The following is a 25,667-nucleotide window of genomic DNA, read 5'->3' on the forward strand; positions in this document are numbered from 1 at the left end:
ACACATTCACATTCACAGAGACACAGACAAACACACTTCAAGCTAAGTACATGTACAATATTTGTTCCCTGGTTAATCTGGCTGTTTATACATTTTTTTTTAAATTACTGGTGCATTCATGTCGTAGTGAGTGATCTGTGTGGGAGGGCAGATTTTTTGATCTCTAAATAATCTTGGATTACTTATGGCTCTCAGGAAAATTTTGGTGCACATTTCTGCTTCTGTATAGTGACAGTTTTATATAACATTACATTGGCAGGTGATTTGTCGTTGTCGTCATTGAAAAAAATGATGATGTCAATGATTACATATATCTGTAGATGGTGGAGGTTCTGGCATTTTAGGTACAGCAACAGATATTTTCTCTTCTGGGGCAGATTCCTTTGTCACCTCAGGCGCTTTAAATATATTAGTATCTTTTACTTGCATTAATATTAAGGATATTAACAAAACATTAAAAAGAACAATGAAACTTAGGACACTGGGATATCAAACTTTCAGATATTATATAGTCTCTCTCTCTGTGACTAACACACACACACACGAGTATAATTTACATGACAAAGATTCTTCTTTATGATTATGTCAGTGATGACATGTACCTTTAGCAGGTGCAAGTTCTGGTTTTTTAAGCACTTTCTCTTCTGGAACAGCTTTCTTGGGCACTTCAGGCACTTTAAAGATATTAGTTCTGTTTACTTTTATGATTGTTAAAGATGTGTGTGAAACATTAAGGAGAAACATTACACAAAAGTCATATATATCAAAATGCATTTACGATGCAACATTCAAACACTGATTAGTCACTTACACAACAAACTGTTATACACAGTACAGTTCACATGTTGAAGACACTTTACATATCTCAGACAGCTGATAACAGACTGGAAAAAGTATGTTAAAATACTGTTCAAGAAGAAGAAGAAGAAAAGGTTCTATTACTGATCTGTACCTTTCGCTGGTGGAGGTTCTGGTTTCTTAGGCACAGCAGTAGGTTCTGTTTTTTTAGGCACGGGTACTTTTTCTTCTGGGACAGTTTTCTTGGGCACCTCAGGCACTTTAAAGATATTGGTTCTGTTTACTTACATGAATGTCAAGAATATGTACAAAACATTAAAGAGAATGATGAAACAGAGGACATTGAGACATTAATGATGGCATCAATATTAAGATATTATAGAGCCTCTCTCTCTCTCTCCCCCACCCCGTATCAATTACACAATGAGTACTAATTCCATAACTGAAAAAAGGACAGGACACAATATATTAAAGAATGTTCAAGAAAAGAGGACAAAGATTCTTCCTCATGATGATGTCAGTGATGACATATACCTTTCGCTGGTGGAGGTTCTGGTTTCTTAGGTACAGGAGTAGGTTCTGTTTTTTTAGGCACAGGCACTTTTTCTTCTGGGACAGTTTTCCTGGGCACCTCAGGCACTTTAAAGATAATATTTCTGTTTACTTTTATGATTGTTAAAGATATGTACAAAACAGTAAGAAGAACAAATAAACGTTATGAATATCAAAATGTATTTATGAAGCAACATTCAAATACTGATTAGTCACTTAACATAACACACACTTACAGAGTACAGTTCACATGATGAATACTCTTTACATATCTTAGATAGCTGATAACAGACAGGAAAAAGTATGTTAAAATACTGTTCAAGAAGAAAAAAGTAGTAATTCTGATCTATCTGAATTTTTAGCTGGTGGAGGTTCTGTTATATTAGGCACAGTTCTTTCTCTTCTGGGACAGCTCTTTCAGGCATCTCAGGTACTTTAAAGATATTAGTTTGCTTTATATTATAGTACTCAACATATGTACAAAACATTAAGAACAATGAAACATAGAAGATGAGATATCAAAAACATTAGAGATTCAGTATTCAAACTTTGATTAGTCACTCACACTCTGACACTCAGTACAATCTACTCAATGAGTACAATTTACAAATCTCAGATAGGAAAAAATGGACAACAATAAAGATGTTAACATAATGCTCAAGAAAATAAGACAAAGATTTTCTTCATGATGACACTGAGGATGACATGTACCTTTAGCTGGGGGAGGTTCTTGTTTTTTAGGCACAGCAACAGGTATTTTCTCTTCTGGGACAGCTTTCTTGGGCACCTCAGGCACTTTAATGATATTAGGATCTTTTACTTTTATGAATGTCAAAGTTATGTATTTTGCAGAGGAGACAAACAATGAAACATAAAACATGGACATATCCAAGACATTAATGAGGTCATGTTCAAACAAGGAGTCTCTCGCTGTCTCACACATGCGGTACAACAAGGGTGGCAAATGCATTTTGTGAAAAAGATGAACTGCATTTTTAATTATGATCCCTCTGTCTGGGTATGAATTAAGGTACATCTACCCAGTCTATTAACAGCAGTACTCACAATGGAAGGGACTGCTCAAATATCAATAGTGAAATCTGACCTTTATGTTGTAAATAAACGTTTAGTTGTTATCAGCGTTCACTGTTTGCGCAGTAATCTGCCTACACATTCCACATGGGAGTGGGGGAGTAGAGGGGAACATTCAACACTCCCTTATTTCTGCCTTTTCTTTCTATTCCTTCTATATCTACCTCTGTCTCACTCTTTTCTTGTCTTTGTATGTCTCCTCTTTTCTTCCCACTGCATTTCCTTCCCTGTATAAACTTCCAGTTTCACTGCTATCTGCTAGACTTCACTACCACCCTTTCCTCATTACATCCATTAAAATGAAAAATGCTACATTAATATGTCATCATTATGCTTTGGAATTAATGCCCAGTGAATTTAAGTGTGTATGTGGGTGTGTAGAGGGAGCAGGAGAGGAGAAGTTAACACCTCTCACATACATTGCTTCAGGCTATCATCAGACTCACAAAGAAAGCACTGCAGAAGTTAAGGGCATGTCTACGTTTCCCTGCAGTTTGGACTAGGGGGAGTGGGTAGCAGTGAGGACCAAAGTGCTGCACTGTAACTCCCCCATGTGGATACTGCGGACGTGAACTTAAAAGTCTTGACAAGTTTCAGAGTGGTAGCCGTGTTAGTCTGTATCCGCAAAAACAAACGAGGAGTCCTTGTGGCACCTTAGAGACTTGAGTCTTGAGTTCACATAGTGCAAACTTGGGACCTTTAAGTTTGCGCCCGCAGCTTCAATACAGGGGAGTTACAGCTCAGAACTCTGGTACATACTTCTACTCTCATCCCCTCATCTGAACTGTGGGGCAGTGTAGACACACCCTTAAATTGAGTTCAGATTTGGCAAGTTTTTCTCATAACAATAATTTCACTTTTTAAAACCACAAAATCTTAGATTCTGAGCAATCTGAATACATGAAGCAGACCAGGAAAATATTTCCTGTGACCACATACAGTAAATGAGTCAAGTATTTGACACCAGCAGTACAATTCAAACAACAAGTAGAATTTTCAAATCTCAGGTGGCAAAAAATGGACAGGACAAATTATGTGAAAAGTGATGATGGTCAAGAAAATGAGACAAAGATTTTTGATGACATGCACCTTTCGCTGGTGGAAGTTCTGTTTTCTTAGGCACAGCCAGAGGGACTTCCTCTTCTGGGACAGTTTTCTCAGGCATCTCAGGTACTTTAAAGATATTAGTTTGTTTCATTATACAGTTATCAAAATGTGTGCAAAACATTAAGAAGAATGAAAGATAGAACACAGAGATATTAAAAACATTGATGATGCAATATTCAGGCTTTGATTACTCATTCACACTCAGCACTGTTTGCTCAGTGAATACACTTTACAGATCTCAGATAGGAAAAAGTGGACTAGACAAAAATGTTAAGATAATGTTAAAGAAAATAGGACAAAGATTCTTCTTTAAGATGATATCCATGATAACATGTACCTCTAGCTGGTGGAGGTTCTGGTATTTTTGGTACAGCAACAGGCACTTTCTCTTTTGGGACAGCTTTCTTGGGCACCTCAGGCACTTTAAAGATATTAGTATCTTTTACTTTTATGAATGTCAAAGTTGTTTATAAAACAATAAGATGAACAATGAAACAAAACAAGGATGTATTCAAGACATTAACGAGTTCATATTCAAACAACATTTAGTCTCTCTCTCTCTCTCGCATACACACACACGCACACAGAGTATAGCAAGGGTGTCAAACATATTGCGTGAGAAAGCTGAATTCCATTTTTATTTCTGATCCCTATGTCAGGGTAGAAATGTAAGAATTTATGCCTCTCTCTACACAATGGGTAACTCCCAAAGGGAGGATGAACACAGATCAGTCATAGAATCTGACCTTTATGTAGTAACTAAAACCTTAATTATTCAGAGTTTTTTCAGTACTCTGTATTTACATTCAGCATCACATGGGAGGAAATAAACTCCCCTTTAGGATTATCACTATTTCTACCTTTTGTTTCTATTCTGTTCATCTCCCTCTACTATTGTTTTGGTGAGACTCCTCTTTTCTTCAACCTGTAATTCCTTTTCTGCATTGCCTTCCCTACTCATTGGGCTTCCCCTCTTACCCCATTCCTCATTTCATCTGCTACAATGACCCTGGATTAAATAATTAATGATTTTATTAAATAGCTACCATTGGGTTTTGGTGTTAATGCTCAAGTAAGTGGGGGATGGGGAGGACAGAGTTGTTTACACCTCTCTGATCCATTACTTTAGACTGCCAGCAGACTCAGGAAGACAGCACTGCATTAGTTTACATTGGGTTCACATTTAGAAAGTTTTCTGCACAATCATAAGCTCTTTTAAAAATATCAGGCCTTGAGTGTTTTGAATATGTTAAACAACCATGACAAAAAATATTGAATGGCTAGATATATTCAGTGGACCAGATGTTTGACACCCCTGGATTACATCTCACACACTGAGTAGAATCAACAAATCTCAGATATCAGAAAATGGACTGGACAAATTCAGCTAAAAATGAGGTTTAAGAGGATAAGTCTAAGGCTCTTCCTTATGATGATATCGCTGAGCACTTGTACCTTTAGCTGGTGGAAGTTCTGTTTTTTTAGGTACAGCAACTGGTACTTTCTCTTCTGGGACCACTTTCTTGGACACCTCAGGCACTTTAAAGATATTAGTGTCTATTATTTGTATGAATTTCAAAGATATGTTTGAAATTTTAAGAATATTAAGGAAACATAAAACTCAGGGACATCAAAAACATTGATGATGTCAGATCTAAACATCAATTTCTCTTTCATTCTCTCTCCATGAAATTTCCCCTGTGCATTGGTCTTCTTCTGGAGCTCTGTGCTTGGCTGAATTTCATCCTCTTTTTCTATTCCCACCCCCACACACATACTGCAGTTTACACAACAAGAACAATTTACAAATCTCATAGCAGAAAAAGAACTGTATGTTCAAACAGTACTCCAGAAAATAAGACAAAGATTATTTATGATTTCATCAGTGATGACATGTACCTTTAGCTGGTGGAGGTTCTGGTTTCTCAGGCTCTTCAACTGGTACTTTTTCTTCAATAACAACTTTCTTTGGCACCTCAGGCACTTTAAAAATATTAATATTAATACCTTTCACTATGAGAAATTTCACAAATACATTCAAAGTATTAAGAACAGAAAAACAACATAAAACACAGAGAGCTCAACAATGTTAAAGAGCCTACCATATTCCACAATCAGTTTGGAATTCACTTACATGTAATAAGTAGGTTTTACAAATCTCAGCCAACAGACCAGAGAAAGCTGTTGTCTTTAAATAATGTTCAGAAGAAAAAGACTATGATTTCCTGCCATTGTTTTTTCCCCCCAATGACATGTACCTTTAGCTGGCGGAGGTTCTGGTTTTTTAGGCACAGCAACTGGTATTTTCTCTTCTGGGACCACTTTCTTTGGTACCTCAGGCACTTTAAAAATATTAATTTATTTTTATGTTAAGAATTTCAAGTATACATACAAAGAGTTAAGAACAGAAAAGCTGCAATAAGAATACGAAACAGGATCAATGATGCCTGGCTTAAAAGTCTGATCTTACACATAGTACATATTACACTATTTTACTCCACTGTTGAATGAGAATGATTTAAGTATAAAGAGGAGAAGAGAATCCCCCAAAACGAAATGTATAAAATTGCAGACTACAGTGGGGAAAAAGATGGCTCAAAATTAATATTTAAAAAGTTACAACAGAAGGAACAAAATAAATGATTGCCATGATTTTATCAATGATAATGTGTACCTTTAGCTGGTGGAGCTTCTGGTTTTTTAGGTACAGCAACTGGTACTTTTTTCTCTTCTGGGGCAGCTTTCTTGGGCACCTCAGGCACTTTAAAGAAAGAATATTTGTTTTGGTTATTATAAGGAATTTTACAGATACATATAAAATGTTAAGACTAAGAAGAAAACACAAATTATGGAGATCATCAATGAAGTCATCGGTTTGACAAACATATATTGGTCTTATCCTCCCTTCCACTAATATAAGCATATTTCACTGTTATACCCTGTACTCTTCAGTACTTGCTGGATTTTTTTCTCTTTCTTGGGTAAATTATTCTGTCATTTTAGATTGACATTTGGCTATGGCTGACATTGTCCATTCCACATACCTTTTGCCCTAACATTTCTCATCTCTACAACTTCTTTCCATCCACACATTGTGGGCCTCATCCTACCCCGACTGAAGCCACTTGGGCCTGGGTCATTCAGCAAGTGCCTTGAGACTCTTTAATCCCCTTTTGATCTGACCTCCTAATGTTTGCCTCAAGGACCACCCTCTTGCCTATTTTGTTAGGCAAATATTCTTAACAACCATCAACACTGATGAGAGTTATGGTTAAACAACAAAGAGATTAGAGCCATCAAATGAATAGTTTTCTCACAATAAAAAATAAATAAGGAGTACTTAACATATAACATTTGCAAGAACATGGCAAGGGTCATTTTCTTCCCTGCCCCCTGCTGTTTTAGCTGTGGTGAGATGTACCTTTGGCTGGTGGGGCTTCTGGTTTTTTAGGCACAGCAACGGGTACTTTCTCCTTTGGGACTTCCTTGGGCACCTCAGGCACTTTAAAGAAACAGCATTACTTTCTGTTACATTTCAGAATTTCCAGGGTATGCAAATTATTAAGAATAAAAAGAGCAATCATAAAAGCATATCAGGAACATTAGTAATGTCAAAGAGTGCTTTGTTATACACATAACTCAGTGTGTTACATCTATTTAAGAAATCTTTAAATGAGAATTAAAAAAAACCACAATCATTAATTTCCAAGAGAAGAAGATATTTTTTCTTTATAAGATCTCCACTGTTAATATGTACCTTTAGCTGGTGGAGGTTCTGGCTTTTTAGCAACTGGTATTTTCTCTTCTGGGACAGCTTTCTTGGGCACCTCAGGCACTTAAAGATATTAGTGTCTTTTACTTTTACGAATTCCAAAGATACATATAAAATATTATGAACAGAAGAGTAACAAAAAACAAGTGGACATGAAAGAACATTAAAGATGCTAAATATAAATACCAGTTGTTAACACAAACATTCTGTACAAATTACAAAGAGATGTTTTCATCACAAAATTTCCATTGGCCCATCATTCTTCTAGCCACGGCATGGCTGCCAGAGCTATTCACAGGAACTTCAGTTGTTCTTATTTAGCCAATTGGTGGCATACCATCCAAATTGGCAACTCTAGAGACTCTCAATTGACTGGAGGAATCATAGCAACTGGCCCAAGGGTCTTCTGTTGCTCCCATGCAAATCAATAACCAAATATCCAGTAATATCAATATGAGCTTTATCAAATGGGAACTTTGCAATATTATGATCTGCTGGTTGTGGATGGATTTGAGGGATCTTGTGAAGGTATTTACAATGACTGTTACTGGGGTACCATTGAGGCACCCCTCGAAATACAACACAGGAAAATTTCTAATTAAGTTTTTTTGTTGAGTCACAAACAAAACTGGATTCTAAATGAAAAAGGCCTTTGAAAACATGTGTTTAAAAAAGGATAAGAAATGCTGACATTAAAGAATCATTGTGTTTTCCATAACTCCCCGGACTTAATAGATTAAGTTGAGAATGGTAACATACATATTCTGACTTATGATACTGAAATATAAAAATGAAGAATTGTTAAATGGTAAGATTAAGATCTTTATTTGCTATATTTGAATGAATTGTAATTAAGGATAGTGAATGAGTGTAGATAAGATGACAAACACTTAGCACAACACTTTGCTTGGCATAAATGTGGTTTTGCCAATTACTGTTTTGCATAGAATTTCTGATTTGTTTTAAATGATATTATTGATGGCACAATAAGTAATATGTTTTGTTGGAAGATGTAAATCAGAGGTACACAAACATGTAATGATAAATAAAAACATCCTTTTTCTGGGAAGGCTAGGAACAGGATGACATAGAACAACATGACCTAGAAACTGCAAAACCAGCAGAAAAATGCAGAAGTTGGGTTACTGAAGCTTGGTCATGCGTAATGTATGAGTTACATAAAAAATAAAGGGTTTATGTGGTAAAAGCCAATTGGATAAAGGTTAAGTAATCTGGAATGCGGAAATGTATAAAAAAAACTCCGGGAACAAGCCTCAAACAGGAGAAACACTGGACCAGAAACTGAAGAACAGGAATGCATGACGAGACCAGGAGATCAGAGGAGGTGACAACCATCATGGAAGGTGGAAGGACTTCCTAGTACTCCGGAATGTAGTAACTTGGGCCGCTACTAATTCCATCTTATCTGTTATTGTCTGGCATAAACATATGTTCAGACATTATAAGTGAAAATAATTCTGTCTAAAATTGTATAAATAAAGGCAAAAATTGATTAAGCCTAAATTGGGTTGACTTGTGACTCGGTTTTCCTATTTAAACCCAGCAGCTGTGATATTCATTTGGTGGGAGTATTTGCACTGTATGGATTGCCTATATGTGCGCTTAAATATATTATTTTTATTGATTATAATATTTAATACAATTTCATCCCTTTCTCTTTCAGCCAGTTGTCTGACATCCTTTTATATGCCTTGAGAATGGGAGTTACGCTTGCACATCTTGGGGAGAAGAAACTGGCAAATGAAAAGACTTTACCGACTATTTGATGAGTCCCCCCTCCCCCCCCCCCAAAAAAAAGAAAGAAAGGAAAGAACAAGACAGGATAAACTTCAGGAAATATAATGATTACAGGAGAAAAAGAAAGATTATTTTTGTTCATGATTTCATTTATACCTTTAGCTGGCGGAGCTTCTGGCTTTTTAGGTACAGCAACAGGTACTTTCTCTTCTGGGACAGCTTTCTTGGGCACCTCAGGCACTTTAAAGATATTCATTTATTTTAATTTAGGAATTTAGAAATTCCAAAGATGTATGCAAACAATTAAGAATAGGAAAGAAACATAAGAAAGAGACATACATAATATGAATGATGCCAAATCCTGATGACAGTTTGACACACAGAATTTACAAATTACGAAATGATTACAATTTACTAATAAAGTTCTAGACAAAGAAGTTTTTTTTCTCCCAACACAAGACTCTTTATAAAAACTTCAGTTTTATCAGTTAACATATACCTTTGGCTGGTGGAAGTTCTGTTTTTTTAGGCACAGCAAAGGGTTCTGGTTTTTTAGGTTCAGCAGTAGGTTCTGGTTTTTTAGGCACAGCAATTTGCACTTTTTCTTCTGGGACAGCTTTCTTGGACACCTCAGGCACTTTGAAGATATTAGTTGGTTTTAAGAATTTATAACATATAAGAAACAGAACGCAACTTAAAACAAAGATAGACAAATTGGTAAAACAAGCAAGGAGCAATTAGAACCAACACACTGACTGAATATATTGAACATGAATTAAACCATGCACATGAATAATTGTATTTTTCTGGAATTCATTGATTTGTAAATTCCTTGAAGAGGTGATGTACCTTTAGCTGGTGGAGATTCCTCTTTTCTAGGAATAGCAGCAGAAACTTTTTCTTCTGGGGGAATGTCCTCATAAACCTCAGGTACTTTAAAGATATTAGTTTTCTTTTAGAAATTTCATAATTACTTACAACATCTTAGAACAAAAAGACAACATGACAAACAACAAATGTAGGGCCCTATCTTGCAGTGGGATACACAAAGCTGCTCTTTACTACTTCTCAGAAGTAGGCCAATTGCCAGTAGGCTACCCCATGAAACAAAGTCTATTGTCTGGCTATACCAAAAGAAGGACAGGAAACACTTGATATGGATTTAATCAGGCTGCAACTTTACTATATAGATTTCTGGGACTACCCGGCAGATAAAGTGAACAGTGCAGGCAAATCTGTGTTTATTCAAATAACAACCTGGGGCTTCCACCAGCCCCCCTTCATTTTCCATCCAGGTCCCCCAACCAACCCATGGCTTGCACCTTACCATCCACCCTCCTTTGTAGGAGGGTTAAGGTGGGCTATAAGAAAGAGGGGCTGGCTCCCTGCCGGACCAATCATAACAGTCCCCAACTCCCCTCCCCCATTCTGTTCCTTTATCCAGCACCTCCTTTTAAGTCCTTTACTAGGTCATTTATTTGGTTACTGGATGCCTTCCTTATGGAGTACCTGCACTGCACATCTGCCCCACACTTACAAAATAAGCGGCAACATATAGCTTACCACTTTCTCTCCTCACCAGAAAAGGTCCTCATTGACACTCATTGTGGGAAAGGTAAAAAAACCTCCTTCCACCACAGGCAACATGGTGGAGGGGAAAATTCCTTCCCTTGCCCCCTAAAAAGAAGCGACTAACACAATGGCCACATCAGGGTTTATAACAGACAGAACATTAATTACACATTAAAAGAGGTTAGAAAACAATAAATGAAGAGATTTTTCTGCCCTTGAAATTCCAGTCAAAGGTTCGTACCTTTAAAAGGTGGAGCTTCTTCTTTGGGTGCAACAATAGGTGCTTTCTTTTTGGGGACAGCTTTCTTTGGCATCTCAGGCACTTTAAAGATATTAGTTAGTTTAGGAATTTTAAAAATATCAATATAGAGAATTAAGAAACAGAATACACAGCCTTTATAAAATAACAAAAAGCTAGTAGAACAAAAACCTAAATTAATTATATTAAACTATGAAGACTAGTGACTCAAATTTTCTGGAATTCACTGCTTTATAATTCCAGTGAAGAGTTGATGTACCCTTAGCTGGCAGAGCTTCTTCTTTCCTAGGGACAACTGTACGTACTTTTTCTTGGGGGACAGTTCTCTCAGGAACCTCAGGCACTTAAAGATATTAGTTTTTCTTTAGACAATTCAAAATTCTTACAAAAGCCTAAGACAAAAGCCAAACACAAACTACAAACTATGAACAGAAACAAATGATACTAACAAAACACAATATTATCCAAGGTCCCTAGCATTCTGCAATACTGGATTTTTATTGTTGCAGAATCATAGAACCATAGGACAGGAGGGGACCTCAAGAGGTCATCTAGTCCAGTTCTCTGCACTCATGGCAGGACTAAGTATTATCTAGACCATCCCTGACAGATGTTTGTCTAACCTGATCTTAAAAATCTCCAATGATGGAGATTCCACAATCTCCCTAGGCAATTTATTCCAGTGCTTAACCACCCTGACAGTTAGGAGGTTTTCCCTAATGTCCAACCTAAACCATCCTTGCTGCAATTTAAGCCCATTGCTTCTGGTCCCATCCTCTGACATTAAGGAGCAATTTTTCTCCCTCCTCTTTGTTACAACCTTTTATTACTTGAAAACTGTTATCATGTCCCCTCTCAGTCTTCTCTTCTCCAGACTAAACAAACCCATTGTTTTCAATCTTTCCTCATAGGTCATGTTTTCTAGACCTTTCATCATTTTTATTGCTCTTCTCTGGACTTTCTCCAATTTGTCCACATCTTTCCTGAAATGTGGCACCCACAACTGGACACAATACTCCCTTTGAGGTCTAATCAGCATGGAGTAGAGTGGTTTGCTTACAACACTCCTACTAATACATCCCAGAACAATGTTCGCTTTTTTTTTTGCAGCAGTGTTACACTGTTGACTCATCTATGACCCCCAGATCCCTTTCTGCAGTAATCCTTCCTAGGCAGTCATTTCCCATTTTGTATGTGTGCAACTGATTGTTCCTTCTTAAGTGGAGTACTTTGCATTTGTCCTTATTGAAGTTCATCCTTTTTTTTCAGACCATTTCTCCAGTTTGTCCACATCATTTCGAATTAAAATCCTATTCTCCAAAGCACTTGCAACCCCTCCCAGCTTGGTATCATCCACAAACTTTAAAAGTGTACTTACTCTCTCTGCCATTATTCAAGTCATTGATGAAGATATTGAATAGAGTCAGACCCAGCACAGATCCCAGGATCCCACTTGATATGCCTTTCCAGCTTGACTGTGAACTACTGATAACTACTTCTAGGAACAGTTTTCCAACCAGTTATGCACCCACCTTGAAACATGTTTTTTAGGTCAGATCCTGTATTAATCATTCATACAAAGTTTAAGGGTTTGTGGCAAAAATCAATTATACCACAGAATGAACTTGTTGCAGTAGCTTGTGCCTCAGAATTGTATTACTGTAGAGTCTACCTCTAAGCCAATGCAGTAAACTGGGGCCTTGGATATCTCACACAGAACATTAAATCAACTTTAAAAGAGGCTAAAACAGATATATTTTCTTTCAGTGAAATTCCAGTCTGAGCTCATGTACCTGTAATTGGTGGAGCTTCTTTTTTAGGTATGGCAGCGGGTATTTTCTTTTGCTGAACAGCTTTCTTGGGCACTGCAGGCACTTTAAAGATATTAGTTTCTTTTAAGAATTTATAAAATACAAAAAGAACAGAAGGGCAATGGAAGACACAGATGGACAAGACAATCAAGGAGTAGTTAGAATGAACACATGAATTATTTGCATGGAACCAGATATGGATCATGAGGATGAATAACTGTAAGGTACTGGAGCTCTTTGCTTTATGAATTGCTTGAACATGTGATATACCTTTAGTTGGTGGAACTTCCTCTTTTGTAGGAGCAACAGGAACTTTTTCTTCAGGGAGAATGTCTTCATAAACTTCAGGCTCTTGAAAGATATTAGTTCATTTTAGACATTTTAAAAATATTTGCAAAACAAAAAAAGATTAGAAAGACAATTTATAATGCAAATATGCAGACACATAAAGCAACATAACGACCTGAACACATGCATAAATTAAGGAGACATCGTCAATTTAAATACCACACTTCTATCTGATTTTTTTTTACCTACTGTTGCTGCAATACCAATTAAGATTACTAAAAAAAGATTGTGTGTTTGTGTGTGTGTGTATAGGGTTATAGGATATATATTTTTCCTCTGTTTTTCCAGTTAGTTTAATTTTTATATTGGACAGCACTCTTTGTATAGTTAATTTCACAGTTTCTCCTGTGTAGTCAGTTATGCCCAGGAAAGCAAAAAGCATTACTCAAGACAGCATTTAAGCTGCACCTCAAGTCACATCAAAGTTAAACATTGCATAAACGCTTTCCTGAATCAGAACCTGAGCCTATTTCTTTGTGGGTCTTTCCCAGAAAGTAACACGGCAGAGAAAAATATTTTAAAAATAGAAAAATATGATTGGAAACAAAAAGGCATAAAGACTCAAGAGCAGTGATGGGGATGTATCTGAAACTAATTGTAAATCATTTTTCTTTACATTTAAATTTGACGGTGTCCCTCTAATTATATTGAAAACAGACTGCACCATGAAACTGATTGACTAATTTTCTGCAGTTTGTTGCTTTGTAACTCCGGTGAAGAGTTGATGTACCTTCATATGGAGGAGCTTCATCTTTTCTAGGAATAACAGTAGGTACTTTTTCTTCAGGGACAACTCTTTCAGGAACCTCAGGCACTTAAAAGATATTAGCTTTCTTTTAAAACTCTCAAAATTATTTGCAAATCATAAAACAAAAATCCAACATAAACAAAGACAACAAAGAATAACTAATAAAAAAGTACTGCCAAAGTTGCCAGTATTCTGCAGTTCTGTAGGAGCTAGTATTATTCAGTTATCACAGATTTGAATGATTTGAAGTGTTAATACCATATGGAATAGATTCCATTCACTCTATTCCATTTGTATTTGCCCTCCTTTCTTCCCAAGATACTACTTTGAATTATTTCAACTTGATATCTGTGGCACAACCAGTTTTAAATACATATTTTAAAGCCTTCTTTACAAATATTGTGTATAAGTTATTCTCTAACATTTTCAATTTAAACAAATTTAAACAAAATTCACTTATATACTTCTAGCACTAAAATGCTGGGGGCCCAATATACTGCTAGAACTAAAAAGTTGGGGACCCCTTCCCCCTTAATTTCAAGAGAGTAAAGTGCAGTTACTCAATTGCACTTTAACAGCTGTTAGTTAGGAGTGAGATAAAGATGAAGTCTTTCCATAAAATTCCAGTCAAAGGTTCCTCTACCTTTCATTGGTGGAACTTGTATTTCAGGAGTAGAAGTGGGTAGTTTTTCTTCAGGGACAGCTCTCTTGGGTACGGCAGGCACTTTAAAGACATTTTTTACTTTTTAGAATTTTTAAGTTACTTAGAGGAAGTCAGAAAAAAGAAGAGCAGAGCCCAGAAAGACACGCTTGTAAAACAAGCGAGAATTAAATGCTTCTTGCAGGACATTCATGCTGATGAAGATATGAGAGAAGAATAGGTCTAAGTATAGTTTTCATGTACCTTTAACTGGTGGAGGCTCCTTCCTTTTAGGAACAGCCAAAGTTACTTTCTCTTCCTGTACAGCTCTCTTATGTACTTCAGGCACTTTAAAGATATAGTATTTTTTTAGGAATCTTACATATACAACTTCATAAATCATTACGAACAGAAAGGCAACATGAGACACACGATCATACTTAATTAGGACAAACAAAGAATCACTGAGACAAAGTATATTCCTGTCTTACGCAACAAACAACGAAGATCAAAGACTTAAGTAAAAGTTCATTGTTTCGTAATGACAACAAAGAATAGATGTACCTTTAGCTGGGGGAGCCACTTCTTTTTTAGGAACAGCGACAGGTACTTTTTCTTCTGGGACTGGTTTCTTACGCAGTGCAGGAACTTTAAAGACATTGCTTTCTTTTAGGAATTTTGCAATATTTATATTATTCAAGAATAAAAGTGACACAAGAAACCAAACATAAAACTTTAATTCAACAGAAAAATCACAGAAATTAAAAGAACACGAGCACACAGTGTCCTACGTCACATTTATTAACTTGTGAGCTGGTTGGCCATGCCTGTGCTTCCTGATTCTTGGTGTGTTCAATCTCCTTTCAATACATACGACTAACTCCTTATTGGATTCATTTCAGATTGGGATGGACTTTTAAATAGTCCTTTTAGACAGATTATGAAATATTGCATGAACTAAGAAGTCGTATCCTGCTATTGATATGCAAGCAAAACTCCCATTCAACTTTAGGAGGTAAATTCTACACTCTAGTTTTGGCCTCATTTTGGCCCCATTAAAGTTAATTGAGAGATTCTCAGTGACTTCAATGAAAGCTGGATCAAGGCCTAAATCCTTATCCAAAAATGCCTCTCACTGACTTCAATAGGATAATTTGTATGAGTAAGGACTAGCAGATTTGGCACAAAGGGTGTTTTGTGCAAATATGGCCCTATAGTGAGAATAATATAGAGCTCTGGTCTACATCAGAAAGTATGCTACCTTGCCAACGGCAGTACTATCCATGACCTTTTACTGTATTATTAGAGCATGATATAGGGAACAGACTAGGAGTGAAATCCTGTTCCCATTGACTTCAATGGGGCCAGATTTCCCCCCCTCCTAGAATTATAGCTATAATTGAGAAAGATCCTCACTGTTTTTGAAGATATGGGTAGAAACTGTTCATTCATTTGACATGAAGAGGGGAGGGTGAAAAAAAGGCTTAACAGATTTGAGGTTATTCATCAGCAAGGAATAGCTGGGTGGGCCCTTGTTTCAATAAATTCCCTACCATTTTCAATAGGTTAGGTTTATAAATCTCAATAAATAAATACAATAATTCTATTCCTTATATGTCATACAAGGATCCAGAGGAAAATTGCCTTCTGAGAAAGGAGCTGCAGGGTTTTGTGTTTTAAAAGAAATATTGTTGATTTTGTAGCTTAATCCTAATTTTGACTCAATTGGGAAATAAAAACTCCAATCTTAATGGTTAAATAATAGGAGGGAGCTTCATTACTGGAAGTTGGGATTCTGGGGTGACAGAGGGCTTCAGTTTTAAATTTATCCAGTAGCTGATGTACCTTTAGCTGGTGGAGCTTCTTTTTTAGGAACAGCAACAGGTACTTTTTCTTCTTGCACAGGTGTCTTAGGCACTTCAGGCACTTTAAAGACATTTTATTAGGGATTTTTTAAGTTACTTACAAAGAAATAGGAACAATATAAGACATGAAGAGCAAAGATCACATATTTGTAGAACCACATCCTTATCACACACACAAATATAGATGAGAACAATTACTGTGCTCAAAGTTATGTGAGCAGCTGAAAGCTAAGGAAGTTCCTTTTTCAGCAGGGTGGGGAATGATCATTGTCAGAGCACCGTCTGGTTGGTATGGGGAATTTCAAATTATAATGATGGGAAGAAAGGTCCTAACTAAGTTTTAACTGCTCTATTGTTGAAAATTATTGCGGGGCAAAATGTTTCTTACAAGGAAATAGTGCTGCCACCCATAATTATACTGGATGTAGACCATAGTTGAATTGCATCAGAAGGCTGCCATTTATGCAATGTGTAAATTGCTCTAGTCACAGTGAAACAAAGTTGTCTTTGCTTTTGAAGGCTCAGTGGGAGTCTTCTCATCCTACCCCCAAATAGGTTTTCTGAGGTCTGGGAGGGGAAATGGTCCTCAAGTTGATTATCACCACTAACTACAGACACAGAAAGGAGGACTGAAGACAGGAAAAACACAGACTTGAGCACTGAAAGGAGGACTGAGCATGAGGGGGAAACTTGACATACAGAGTTAAGAATGAAAAATCATGAGTTGGTGTACCTATAGCCAGTTTGACCTCATAAGCCTCTTCAGCCTTCTTAACCTCCTCATGCTTCTCATAGACTTCTTCAATCACCTGAACCTCCTCATATTTCTCATAGACCTCTTCAGGCTCTGGAACCTCCTCATACTCCTCAATCTCTTCAGGCTCCGGAACCTCCTCATAGATCTCTTCAGGCTCTGGAACCTCCTCATAGATCTCTTCAGGCTCTGGAACCTCCTCATAGATCTCTTCAGGTTCCGGAATCTCCTCATACTCAATCTCTTCATGTTCTGGAACCTCAAACTCTTCTATAGCCTCATAGGTCTCATACTTCTCATACTCCTCATACTCATATTCATACTCCTTCACTGCAGGAACAGGGGGAGCAGCATCCCGGGTGGGTTTCTTAGGTACCGCAGGAACTTTGGAAATAGTATTATTACTGTTACTACCTTTAAAGTATTGGAAATGACTTGTACAGAGTAAGACAAAAAGAGTCAACAGAAAACCACAGCTTATAAATACAACAAGAAGTTTTTGTAAAAAGGAAGAGAGATTCTATGAAAAGTGATTACATTCCAAAATATTTTAGGAACAAGTAAGAGGAATAGATCTTTTGAAGAAATTCAGTAAGGCATGTCTCTACCTTTGGCTGGAGGAACTTCCGTTGGTTTAGGAACAGCAGCTGGCACTTTTTCTTCAGGAACAGATCTCTTACGTACCTCAGGGACTTTAAAGATATGGTTTTCTTTTAGAAATTTTAAACGGTTTAACAAAGCAATACAAATAAGAAAGCAACACAAAACAGTCTCACGATTTTGTAGCACAACAATTAATCTTTGAGACAAGAATACACAGAAATTTGACAGAACATTCAGAAAACGCTGGTGTTAGAAAGAATAAGATCAACAATTTTAACACATATGATAGCTGTCAAGGGCGCATGTACCTTTCACAGCTGGAGGCTCCACTTTTTTAGGAGGAGCAACAGGTATCTTCTCTTCAGGAATAACTTTCTTAGACACCTTAGGCACTTTAAAGACATTATCTGGTTTTAGTATTCTCGTTACACAATATCAAAAACAATGTCCAAGCACATAAATTTATAAACAACAGAAATATAAACCTACAAACAAATATCAAAACACAGAAGTAACACAAGGCACATATATTAAAATGCTTTGTACTAAGAAGTTGAATAATTCACATTAATTAGTGTCAGTGTTCATATTTTCATTTTTAAGCTACTGTACCTTTAACTGTTGGAGCCTCAACCTTTTTAGGAACAGGAACTTTCTCTTCAGGGACAGGTTTCTTAGGCACCTCTGGCACTTTAAAAGACATTTGATTTTTAAAATTTCATTTTCAAGCAACACCAGAAAAAGAAAGAGGACATAAAATGCCAGGACACAATGAAAGCAAGAACTGAGCTAAAGAACATACTGTAAGTGTTTTTAAGGTGGAATCAGGTTACAAACAACAGACACTTTCTCTACAGGGACAGATTTTTCAGGCAACTCAAACACTTTGCAGATGTTTTCTTATGTTAGCAATTTGAGAAATTGTATACATCAGAAACAGAAGAACAACCCAGACACAAGAATACAAATGCATGGGACAAAATTACAACTGTATCTTGTAAGGCCTAATCCTGGTGAAGTCAATTTCAAAACTTCAGGGGATGCAGGCTCAGCCTCAGATTGGATGTTAGTGCGGTTATTGAAAATGTAAGGGAACAATAACACTGCTTATTTGCCTTGCAGTTAATTCATGTACCTTTTGCTGGCGGAGGCTCCATTTTTTTAGGAATGGCTACAGATATTTTTTCTTCTGGGACAGGTTTCTTTGGCACCTCGGGCACTTAAAGATATTATTTCATTTTAAGAATTTCATTTTCAAGCAACATCAGAAAGAAAAACACAACATAAAACACAAGGACACAAACTTGCACAATAATAATCAATGATATAAAGAATATTCTGTATGTGTATTTCATGGTAACGTTACAGTGGAATTGGGTTGTAAGGATCAGCTTGGGCAATTTTCCCGCTGATGGTTATCTACAACACATCATAACCAATCAAACAAACACATATTCACATATTACAAAAAGGGAGGACACAGAAACCCCTTTGGCATCTTATTTTGCATACCAAGAGCTACCAGTGTGTTTGTTTTCTAGTTTAGTTGTAAACCACTCTGCTGAATGGGCATAAATTGTTCAACATCATTGGGTGCTGTCTATACTCAGTTGTCTTCATTTCTGCTTCTGCACAGTTAGGATTTGAGTTCTTGTTACCCAGTCAGATGTGTTTGTACCCTTTTTCTGTAGTAGATTTGACTGTGCATGCTGAGAAATTTTAGAATGTACTGCAGATCTCTCAGGCTAAGTATGGGAGATTCTTCAGGACACTGAGATCACATCACATCCTTGTCCAAGGGAAAATCAAGGAGAATTCTACCAGATATTTTGTTTAAAAGACACATTATGCCACACAGACACTATGTGCAGGCACTGTTGCTTTGATTAGCATACAACAAGGCTCTTAGTTTTGCTGTTGGCAGATCATTATAATTGGAAACCAGCTGATCATTAAAGGTCTGATTCTGAGCCTATTGAAGTCAGTGCCAAAGCTCCCATTGATTTCAATGCTGCAGGATCAAGCCCTGTCTGAGCCCTACTATTCCTTAACAATTAACACTGGGGTATGGAAATAAGGATCTAAATTGTGATCACCAAAACCAAATTCCACTGAAATGTCAATGTCCAAATGACAGAACACTCACTTCCATATACCCCAAAATTATGTACCTTTAGCTGGTGGAGCTTTCTTTACTTTAGGAACAGCAACAGGTACTTTTTCTTCTGCGACAGCTTTCTTGGGCACCTCAGGCACTTTAAAGATATTTTGTTTTAACAAATTTAATTGTTAGTACAACATCAGAAACAGAAAACAGAAGACAGCAAACACTTAAAACAACATGTAAGAAGGAAATTACACAAATGTGCCTTAAATTTATTTGGATGTGAAAGATTAAATGGAACAAAAAGTTTTATATTATACAAACACACAAATATATACACACATGTATACAGTAAATGTATACACACAGAAACGCTGAACATATAGAATTACTCTCAGTTAGAAGGTGATATACCTTTAGGTGGCGGAGGTTCTGTTTTTTTAGGTGCAGGGATGGGTTCTGGTTTTTTAGGCACAGCAACAGGAACTTTCTCTTCGGGAACAGCTTTTTTCGGGACAGCAGGCACTTTAAGAAATATTATTTTGATTTATGAATCATTGTTATCCTTTCCACCACTCCAAAATAGAAAGACAACATAAAACATAGGATACAAATGTGTAAAACAAAAACCAGTTTTCTAAAGGCTGCATTATAGAAACATTCGCAGTGTGGGCTTGATCCTGAACCCACTGAAATCAATGAGAGGTTTTGCTATTGAGTTCTTTTGGAACAGGATCAGACCCCTTACTTGTAATGTTCCATATGTGGGCAACCAATGACAGAATTGCTTGGATGTACCTTTCACTGGCGGAGCCTCCACTTTTTTAGGCACTGGAACTGGCACTTTCTCTTCTGGAACAGCTTTCTTTGGCACCTCAGGCACTTTAAAGATATTATTGTACTTTGAGAATTTCATTTTTGAACCATAAGATACAGAACAGTGACATGAAACATAAGACCACAGAATAACAATGCTCAAGAACAGAAATATCTTTCTCATCATGATGCATTGAATGATGAAATGGTGAGTAAAGAATGAAAGATTGTGATGTGCACATTGAATCACACACGGTTGTACCTTTGGCTGGTGGAGCTTCCTTTCTTTTGGGCACAGGAACAGGCACTTTTTCTTCTGGCACAGGTTTCTGTGGCATCTCTGGCACTTTAAAACATTATTTTGGTTGAGAATACCTCACACATGCCATTCCAAACAGAAAAGCAAAAAGATATGTTCACAAAGATTTCAAATGAAGATATGCCTCCCAAAGAACAAAGTAATAAATGTTTATATCAAACATACAACAAAAACACCCTATCACCCCTGGGTAAATACTTTTCAAATCACTTCATATCTGACCTCTCAGTCCTCATCCTCAAAGTAAACCTGTGCACCATCTTCAAGACATGAGTTTGGGAGATTAAATCATAACTTTACTAGACACTAAAAATCATGGACTCAATAAAGACACTTGATTTATGGCTCATTACAACAATTTGTAACCCGCTAACCCTCCTTTGTCCTACGACTGCAGAGATGCTAACTGCCCATATCACCTTGAATGGTGTCTTGCAACATGTGTTAACTCCTTATGCTCAACTCCTTATGTTTTACCTTATATTTATCTGTGACACACTGAGTACCTTCCCCAGACTTGACGAAGAGCTCTGTGTAAGCAAAAAAGCTTGTCTCTTTCACCAACAGAAGTTGGTCGAATAAAAGATATTACCTCACCCACCTCATCTCTCTAATATCCTAGAACCAACATGGCTACAACTATGCAGCAAATATTCAAATAATAGTAAAGTTAATTAAATACTAAACAAAGTTGGATAACTTCAGAGAAGAGGTGATGTACCTTTCAATGGAGGAGCTTCTTTTCTCTTGGGAACAGGTACTTTTTCCTCTGGGATAGGTCTCTCGGGCACCTCAGGCACTTTAAAAATACCATTTTTGTTTTAGGAATTTGCTTACAAAACAACAGGAACATAAAGTACAAGAACCAAATTGTAATGCAAGAAAGTTACTCCAGCACAAACAGGAACCACTCAACATCAACTTAATATTAAAAAGACAGGAAACAGCACAATAAAGGGATGTGTTTATTTGTAATGAGCCAAATCCTGCAGTTCTTACTCAGCCATTGAACTGGGAAGGCAAATTTATCTGAATGTCAATGTGGTTTTGCCTTATCCGAGTCTGAGTAAAGACCACATGGTCTGGCCCTTAAAACTAGGCTATTACAGCTGGTCAAAAATGGTGATGGTGATGAGGAAATTTTGGAAAAAAATCAATTTTTGGTCAAAATTAAAAAGTTTGAGGAAAAATGTCACTAGCTCCAATTATTATATCAAGTATCTTTCAGTTGTGATTCTTTTTTTCCTGTAAGAATAGGTACTAGTATTTGTTTTCCTGAGATTACTCTTACACTTAAGGCACTTAAGACATTAAATTTAAGAATGCTGAATGGCCAGATTTAAAATATATATTGAAGGTTCCATTCTTTTTTCCAGAAATGTTAAATATATTGCTAGTACTCTCTACATGACAAGAAAACATGGGATTTTATCAACTAACTTGCTCACAAACTGGAACTCTTAGCTAATTAGAAGCATCTATACCAGTTCATATATAAATTTAATGGTGAACGGCAGAATGTACCAAGACCGTTTTCTTCAACAACAAAGGATAAAATTCTGGCTCTATTGAAGGTGAGTGAGAGTTTTCTCTTTGGAGCAAAGATTTCACCCAAAGAGTTTCTTTAAAAAAATTGTATTCAACAACCCTAAAACGTCAATACAAATTGAATGATGGGATACATGGTAGACTGGAAGAAGTCACTGACCACCTCCCTGGGTAGGGTAATTGGCCTTGTCCTACAATGATTTTCACACATGCTTTAAGCAAGAGAATAATCCCATTGGATTTGTCTAGATTAGGAAAAGAGGTCAAAATAACATGGAAGTTAACTCCAACAAAACAACAATTTTTTCATGAGTAAATGCAAGCAGCAACTTTTAGTTTCTTTTAGATGGTCAAGGTAGACTTTAAGTAACCTCCATCTCTTTTCCTAATCTAGACAAACTATATATTTGCTTTCACAGAGCATAGGCTGGCCTTATTTTCACAAGGAAAAAGGCATATTTGTAAAATGTGTTTACTAATGTGTTGAAATCCTTATGTACACAATTCAAAGTGTAGTTTTGATATGTATTAGCTGATCAAAGTAAATCCTAAATTCACCTCTAGGGTGGAGCCACTATGGGGAAAATATAAAACAAGAATTTTGATAAGTCCTTAACTTCCTTTTGAAATTCGAACTTCTCCTAAATCACACAGGCAGTTCTGGATTTTACCCTTTGTCTTTGTGTTATGATGTGAGGTGTTGGATGGGAAAAGGTTTTTCTGTCCTATGAGGAATTTTGAGATTTTGAAAAATTTCCCATCCCCAAATTAGGGCAAAAAGTTGAAATCTCAAAAATGTTGATGAACCAACAATTTTAAGCAGATGGATTAGGTTGATTACAATGCTTAATGTCAATTTCAACATTTTTAAAATAAAAATGTTAGTATAAATTAACTAACATCTTTGAAAAAGTTGCTTCAAACCAAACATTGAAAATTTTTGTTTTGAAAGTGTCAAAACAGAACAGTTTGAAACTTTTTTTTTTTTTAATATTAGGATTGGGAGATTAGTTGAAGCCTAACATTTCCTGAGAACTGTTTCACAATCAACAAATAGGCATATTCTTACAATACAATATTTCGTTGAAAAGTTCCCTCTCGTTTGAAGGTTTTTATTATCAAGAGATTGGGATGACCTGATTACCCTGTCAGTGGAGATTAATATGCGAGGGTGAGGGAGACTTCCAAGCATACTCACCAACTGTTCTCCCTATGAAAATATTTAAAAACTCTGAGAGATGGACTGGATAATCTAATCAGCCCTTTCAATTTCTGGCTTCTGTGATGTTAAAAAAAATCCCACAGATGATTTAGGATTTTCCAAAGCACCAAAGTGAAAGTGAATGGGATTTGTGTTCCTAAATCACTTAGGCACTTTTGTACACTTGGGCCACCCATCATCAGGATATAAATGCCTTTTCTTGTGATTGTGGAACTTGCACTAAGTCAACGGGAATTTAAAATATGGACTGATAACAAGATAAAGCCCCAAACCAGCATGAGATAAAACTGACTGGAACGTTCATTGCCTTATCTGATTACACAGACTCCCTTATGCTACCAATTGCTTAATTACAACATGGAACGCTGATTATAGTTACAAAAATTTTAATGAACAGTAAGCATTCAAACATGCAACAAACTTTGTAACACACACCAATAATTAATTATCATAACAAACAAAAAATAATGTACTGGAGTAATTAAAAGAAAATCATATTTGCAAAACAGAAGAGTTCTGTCTGATTATATCCCAAAATTTCATTATACCTTTCACCGGTGGGGGAGCCTCTTCTTCATACTGGGGAACTTCCTCCTCCTCCTCATATTGAGGAACTTCCTCTTCATATTGGGTAACATCCTCCTCCTCATAGTGGGTGACTTCCTCTTCATAGTGGGTAACTTCCTCTTCCTCTTCATAGTGGATAACTTCCTCTTCCTCCTCATAGTGGGTGACCTCTTCTTCATAGTGGGTGACCTCTTCTTCTTCCTCTTCATACTGGGGAACTTCAACATATACTTTTTCTTTTTGGACAACTGTCTTACGTTCTTCAGGCACTTTAAAAAGATATCAATTTAAAGAATTTTAAAAGTCATCACAAAAATACTCATGAACAGTACTATAAAGCTATGAAGCATTGTAATGTAAGAACTAAATCAAGGATGTTCAGTAAAAACAAAGGCAGAATTCATGGCACATTTACAGCACTGACATACAAAGAACATATGTTCTAATAATTTGGAAGTATATTATAGAATCTAATGCTATATCCAATGTACCTTTAGCTGGTGGCCTCTTCACTTTTTTAGTAATAGAAATGGGTATTTTTTCTTCTATGACTACTTTCTCAGGAACATCAGGCACTTTAAAGATACAGAACATTTACATTTAAGAACTTTAAAAAACAACATACAGCAGCACAAACACTAGAGGCAAGAAGAAAGATATATAAAAAAGGGTATCTAACATATACGTCGTTCACATATCGCCAAGGCAACTGTGCAGACTGACATGGTACTATGGAAACATTAAACAATAGTTTTATACAATAACAAAAAGACATAACATATCTCAGCATATACATATGAGCAGATGCTCTTTGCTGTTCCCCCTTCTGCCAACAGTGCATTTCTACACATTCCAAGTCAGAGCTCTGGTACAAAATCCAATCAAATCCTGAGAAAATTCAGCCCCTCTATGACCTCAGTGACTGCCCCTTTCCGTATGCGGAAAGCAGGGTCCTTCACACAAATGTGGCTCTGTGGCTCTCTTTGAGATTCTCCAGTAAATACAGCAAGAGCCCTCTGACAGCCACTTGAGACAAAGAATTTGTACAGAACAGATAAACATTCCAACCCCATCATCCTAGCATAAGATGGGAGAGCGGGTACAAAGAAGCCACTTGCACCGATGGAAGTAGGCAGTGATCCTGTGCTTGAGTAAATTAGAAGCAACCCATGTCCACATCTGGAAAATGACATGATTTTAACTGTAAAGACTCCAAAAAGCTTATTATGTAGATTATGTTCAGTTTTGCAGATTCATCCAGGAGAGAGTACACACTTTGTTGGTGGACCTTCTTCTCTTTTTGAAACAGTACTGGGTATTTTTTTCTTCTGTCTCTGAAATTGATGGCTATTAGCGTGTGACGGCATCCAGGAAAAACTACAGTGTGCCCTGGCATTTGGATGACCTTTTAG

At 36.6% G+C, this 25,667-nt stretch overlaps 1 protein-coding gene across 2 annotated transcripts in view; it reads right to left on the reverse strand.

Annotated features, from left to right (window-relative positions):
* The window catches only part of TTN (titin), a 307,719-nt gene that overhangs the window by 122,025 nt on the left and 160,027 nt on the right, over positions 1–25,667 (reverse strand). The window contains exons 174-207 of one of the 2 annotated variants that reach the window (XM_065560804.1): positions 24,747–24,830; positions 24,237–24,524; positions 21,640–21,717; positions 20,862–20,945; positions 20,582–20,665; positions 20,198–20,308; positions 19,851–19,934; positions 18,815–18,898; positions 18,292–18,369; positions 17,988–18,071; positions 17,685–17,768; positions 17,056–17,460; positions 16,303–16,383; positions 15,022–15,105; positions 14,722–14,805; positions 14,461–14,541; positions 13,800–13,883; positions 12,992–13,072; positions 12,704–12,784; positions 10,893–10,973; positions 9,929–10,012; positions 9,579–9,716; positions 9,236–9,319; positions 7,307–7,384; positions 6,971–7,051; positions 6,224–6,310; positions 5,808–5,891; positions 5,449–5,532; positions 5,005–5,088; positions 3,887–3,970; positions 3,532–3,615; positions 2,062–2,145; positions 1,333–1,437; positions 953–1,057 (exon numbers count right to left, since the gene is read on the reverse strand). In XM_065560804.1, the coding sequence (XP_065416876.1) occupies positions 953–1,057; positions 1,333–1,437; positions 2,062–2,145; positions 3,532–3,615; positions 3,887–3,970; positions 5,005–5,088; positions 5,449–5,532; positions 5,808–5,891; positions 6,224–6,310; positions 6,971–7,051; positions 7,307–7,384; positions 9,236–9,319; positions 9,579–9,716; positions 9,929–10,012; positions 10,893–10,973; positions 12,704–12,784; positions 12,992–13,072; positions 13,800–13,883; positions 14,461–14,541; positions 14,722–14,805; positions 15,022–15,105; positions 16,303–16,383; positions 17,056–17,460; positions 17,685–17,768; positions 17,988–18,071; positions 18,292–18,369; positions 18,815–18,898; positions 19,851–19,934; positions 20,198–20,308; positions 20,582–20,665; positions 20,862–20,945; positions 21,640–21,717; positions 24,237–24,524; positions 24,747–24,830 (3,471 nt within the window). The remainder of the gene's footprint in view (positions 1–952; positions 1,058–1,332; positions 1,438–2,061; positions 2,146–3,531; positions 3,616–3,886; positions 3,971–5,004; positions 5,089–5,448; positions 5,533–5,807; positions 5,892–6,223; positions 6,311–6,970; positions 7,052–7,306; positions 7,385–9,235; positions 9,320–9,578; positions 9,717–9,928; positions 10,013–10,892; positions 10,974–12,703; positions 12,785–12,991; positions 13,073–13,799; positions 13,884–14,460; positions 14,542–14,721; positions 14,806–15,021; positions 15,106–16,302; positions 16,384–17,055; positions 17,461–17,684; positions 17,769–17,987; positions 18,072–18,291; positions 18,370–18,814; positions 18,899–19,850; positions 19,935–20,197; positions 20,309–20,581; positions 20,666–20,861; positions 20,946–21,639; positions 21,718–24,236; positions 24,525–24,746; positions 24,831–25,667) is intronic. The other variant, XM_065560805.1, reaches the window with a different exon arrangement.

This window comes from Chrysemys picta, chromosome 11 (genome assembly GCF_011386835.1).
Source record: "Chrysemys picta bellii isolate R12L10 chromosome 11, ASM1138683v2, whole genome shotgun sequence".
In the NCBI taxonomy this organism is placed as follows: domain Eukaryota; kingdom Metazoa; phylum Chordata; order Testudines; family Emydidae; genus Chrysemys; species Chrysemys picta.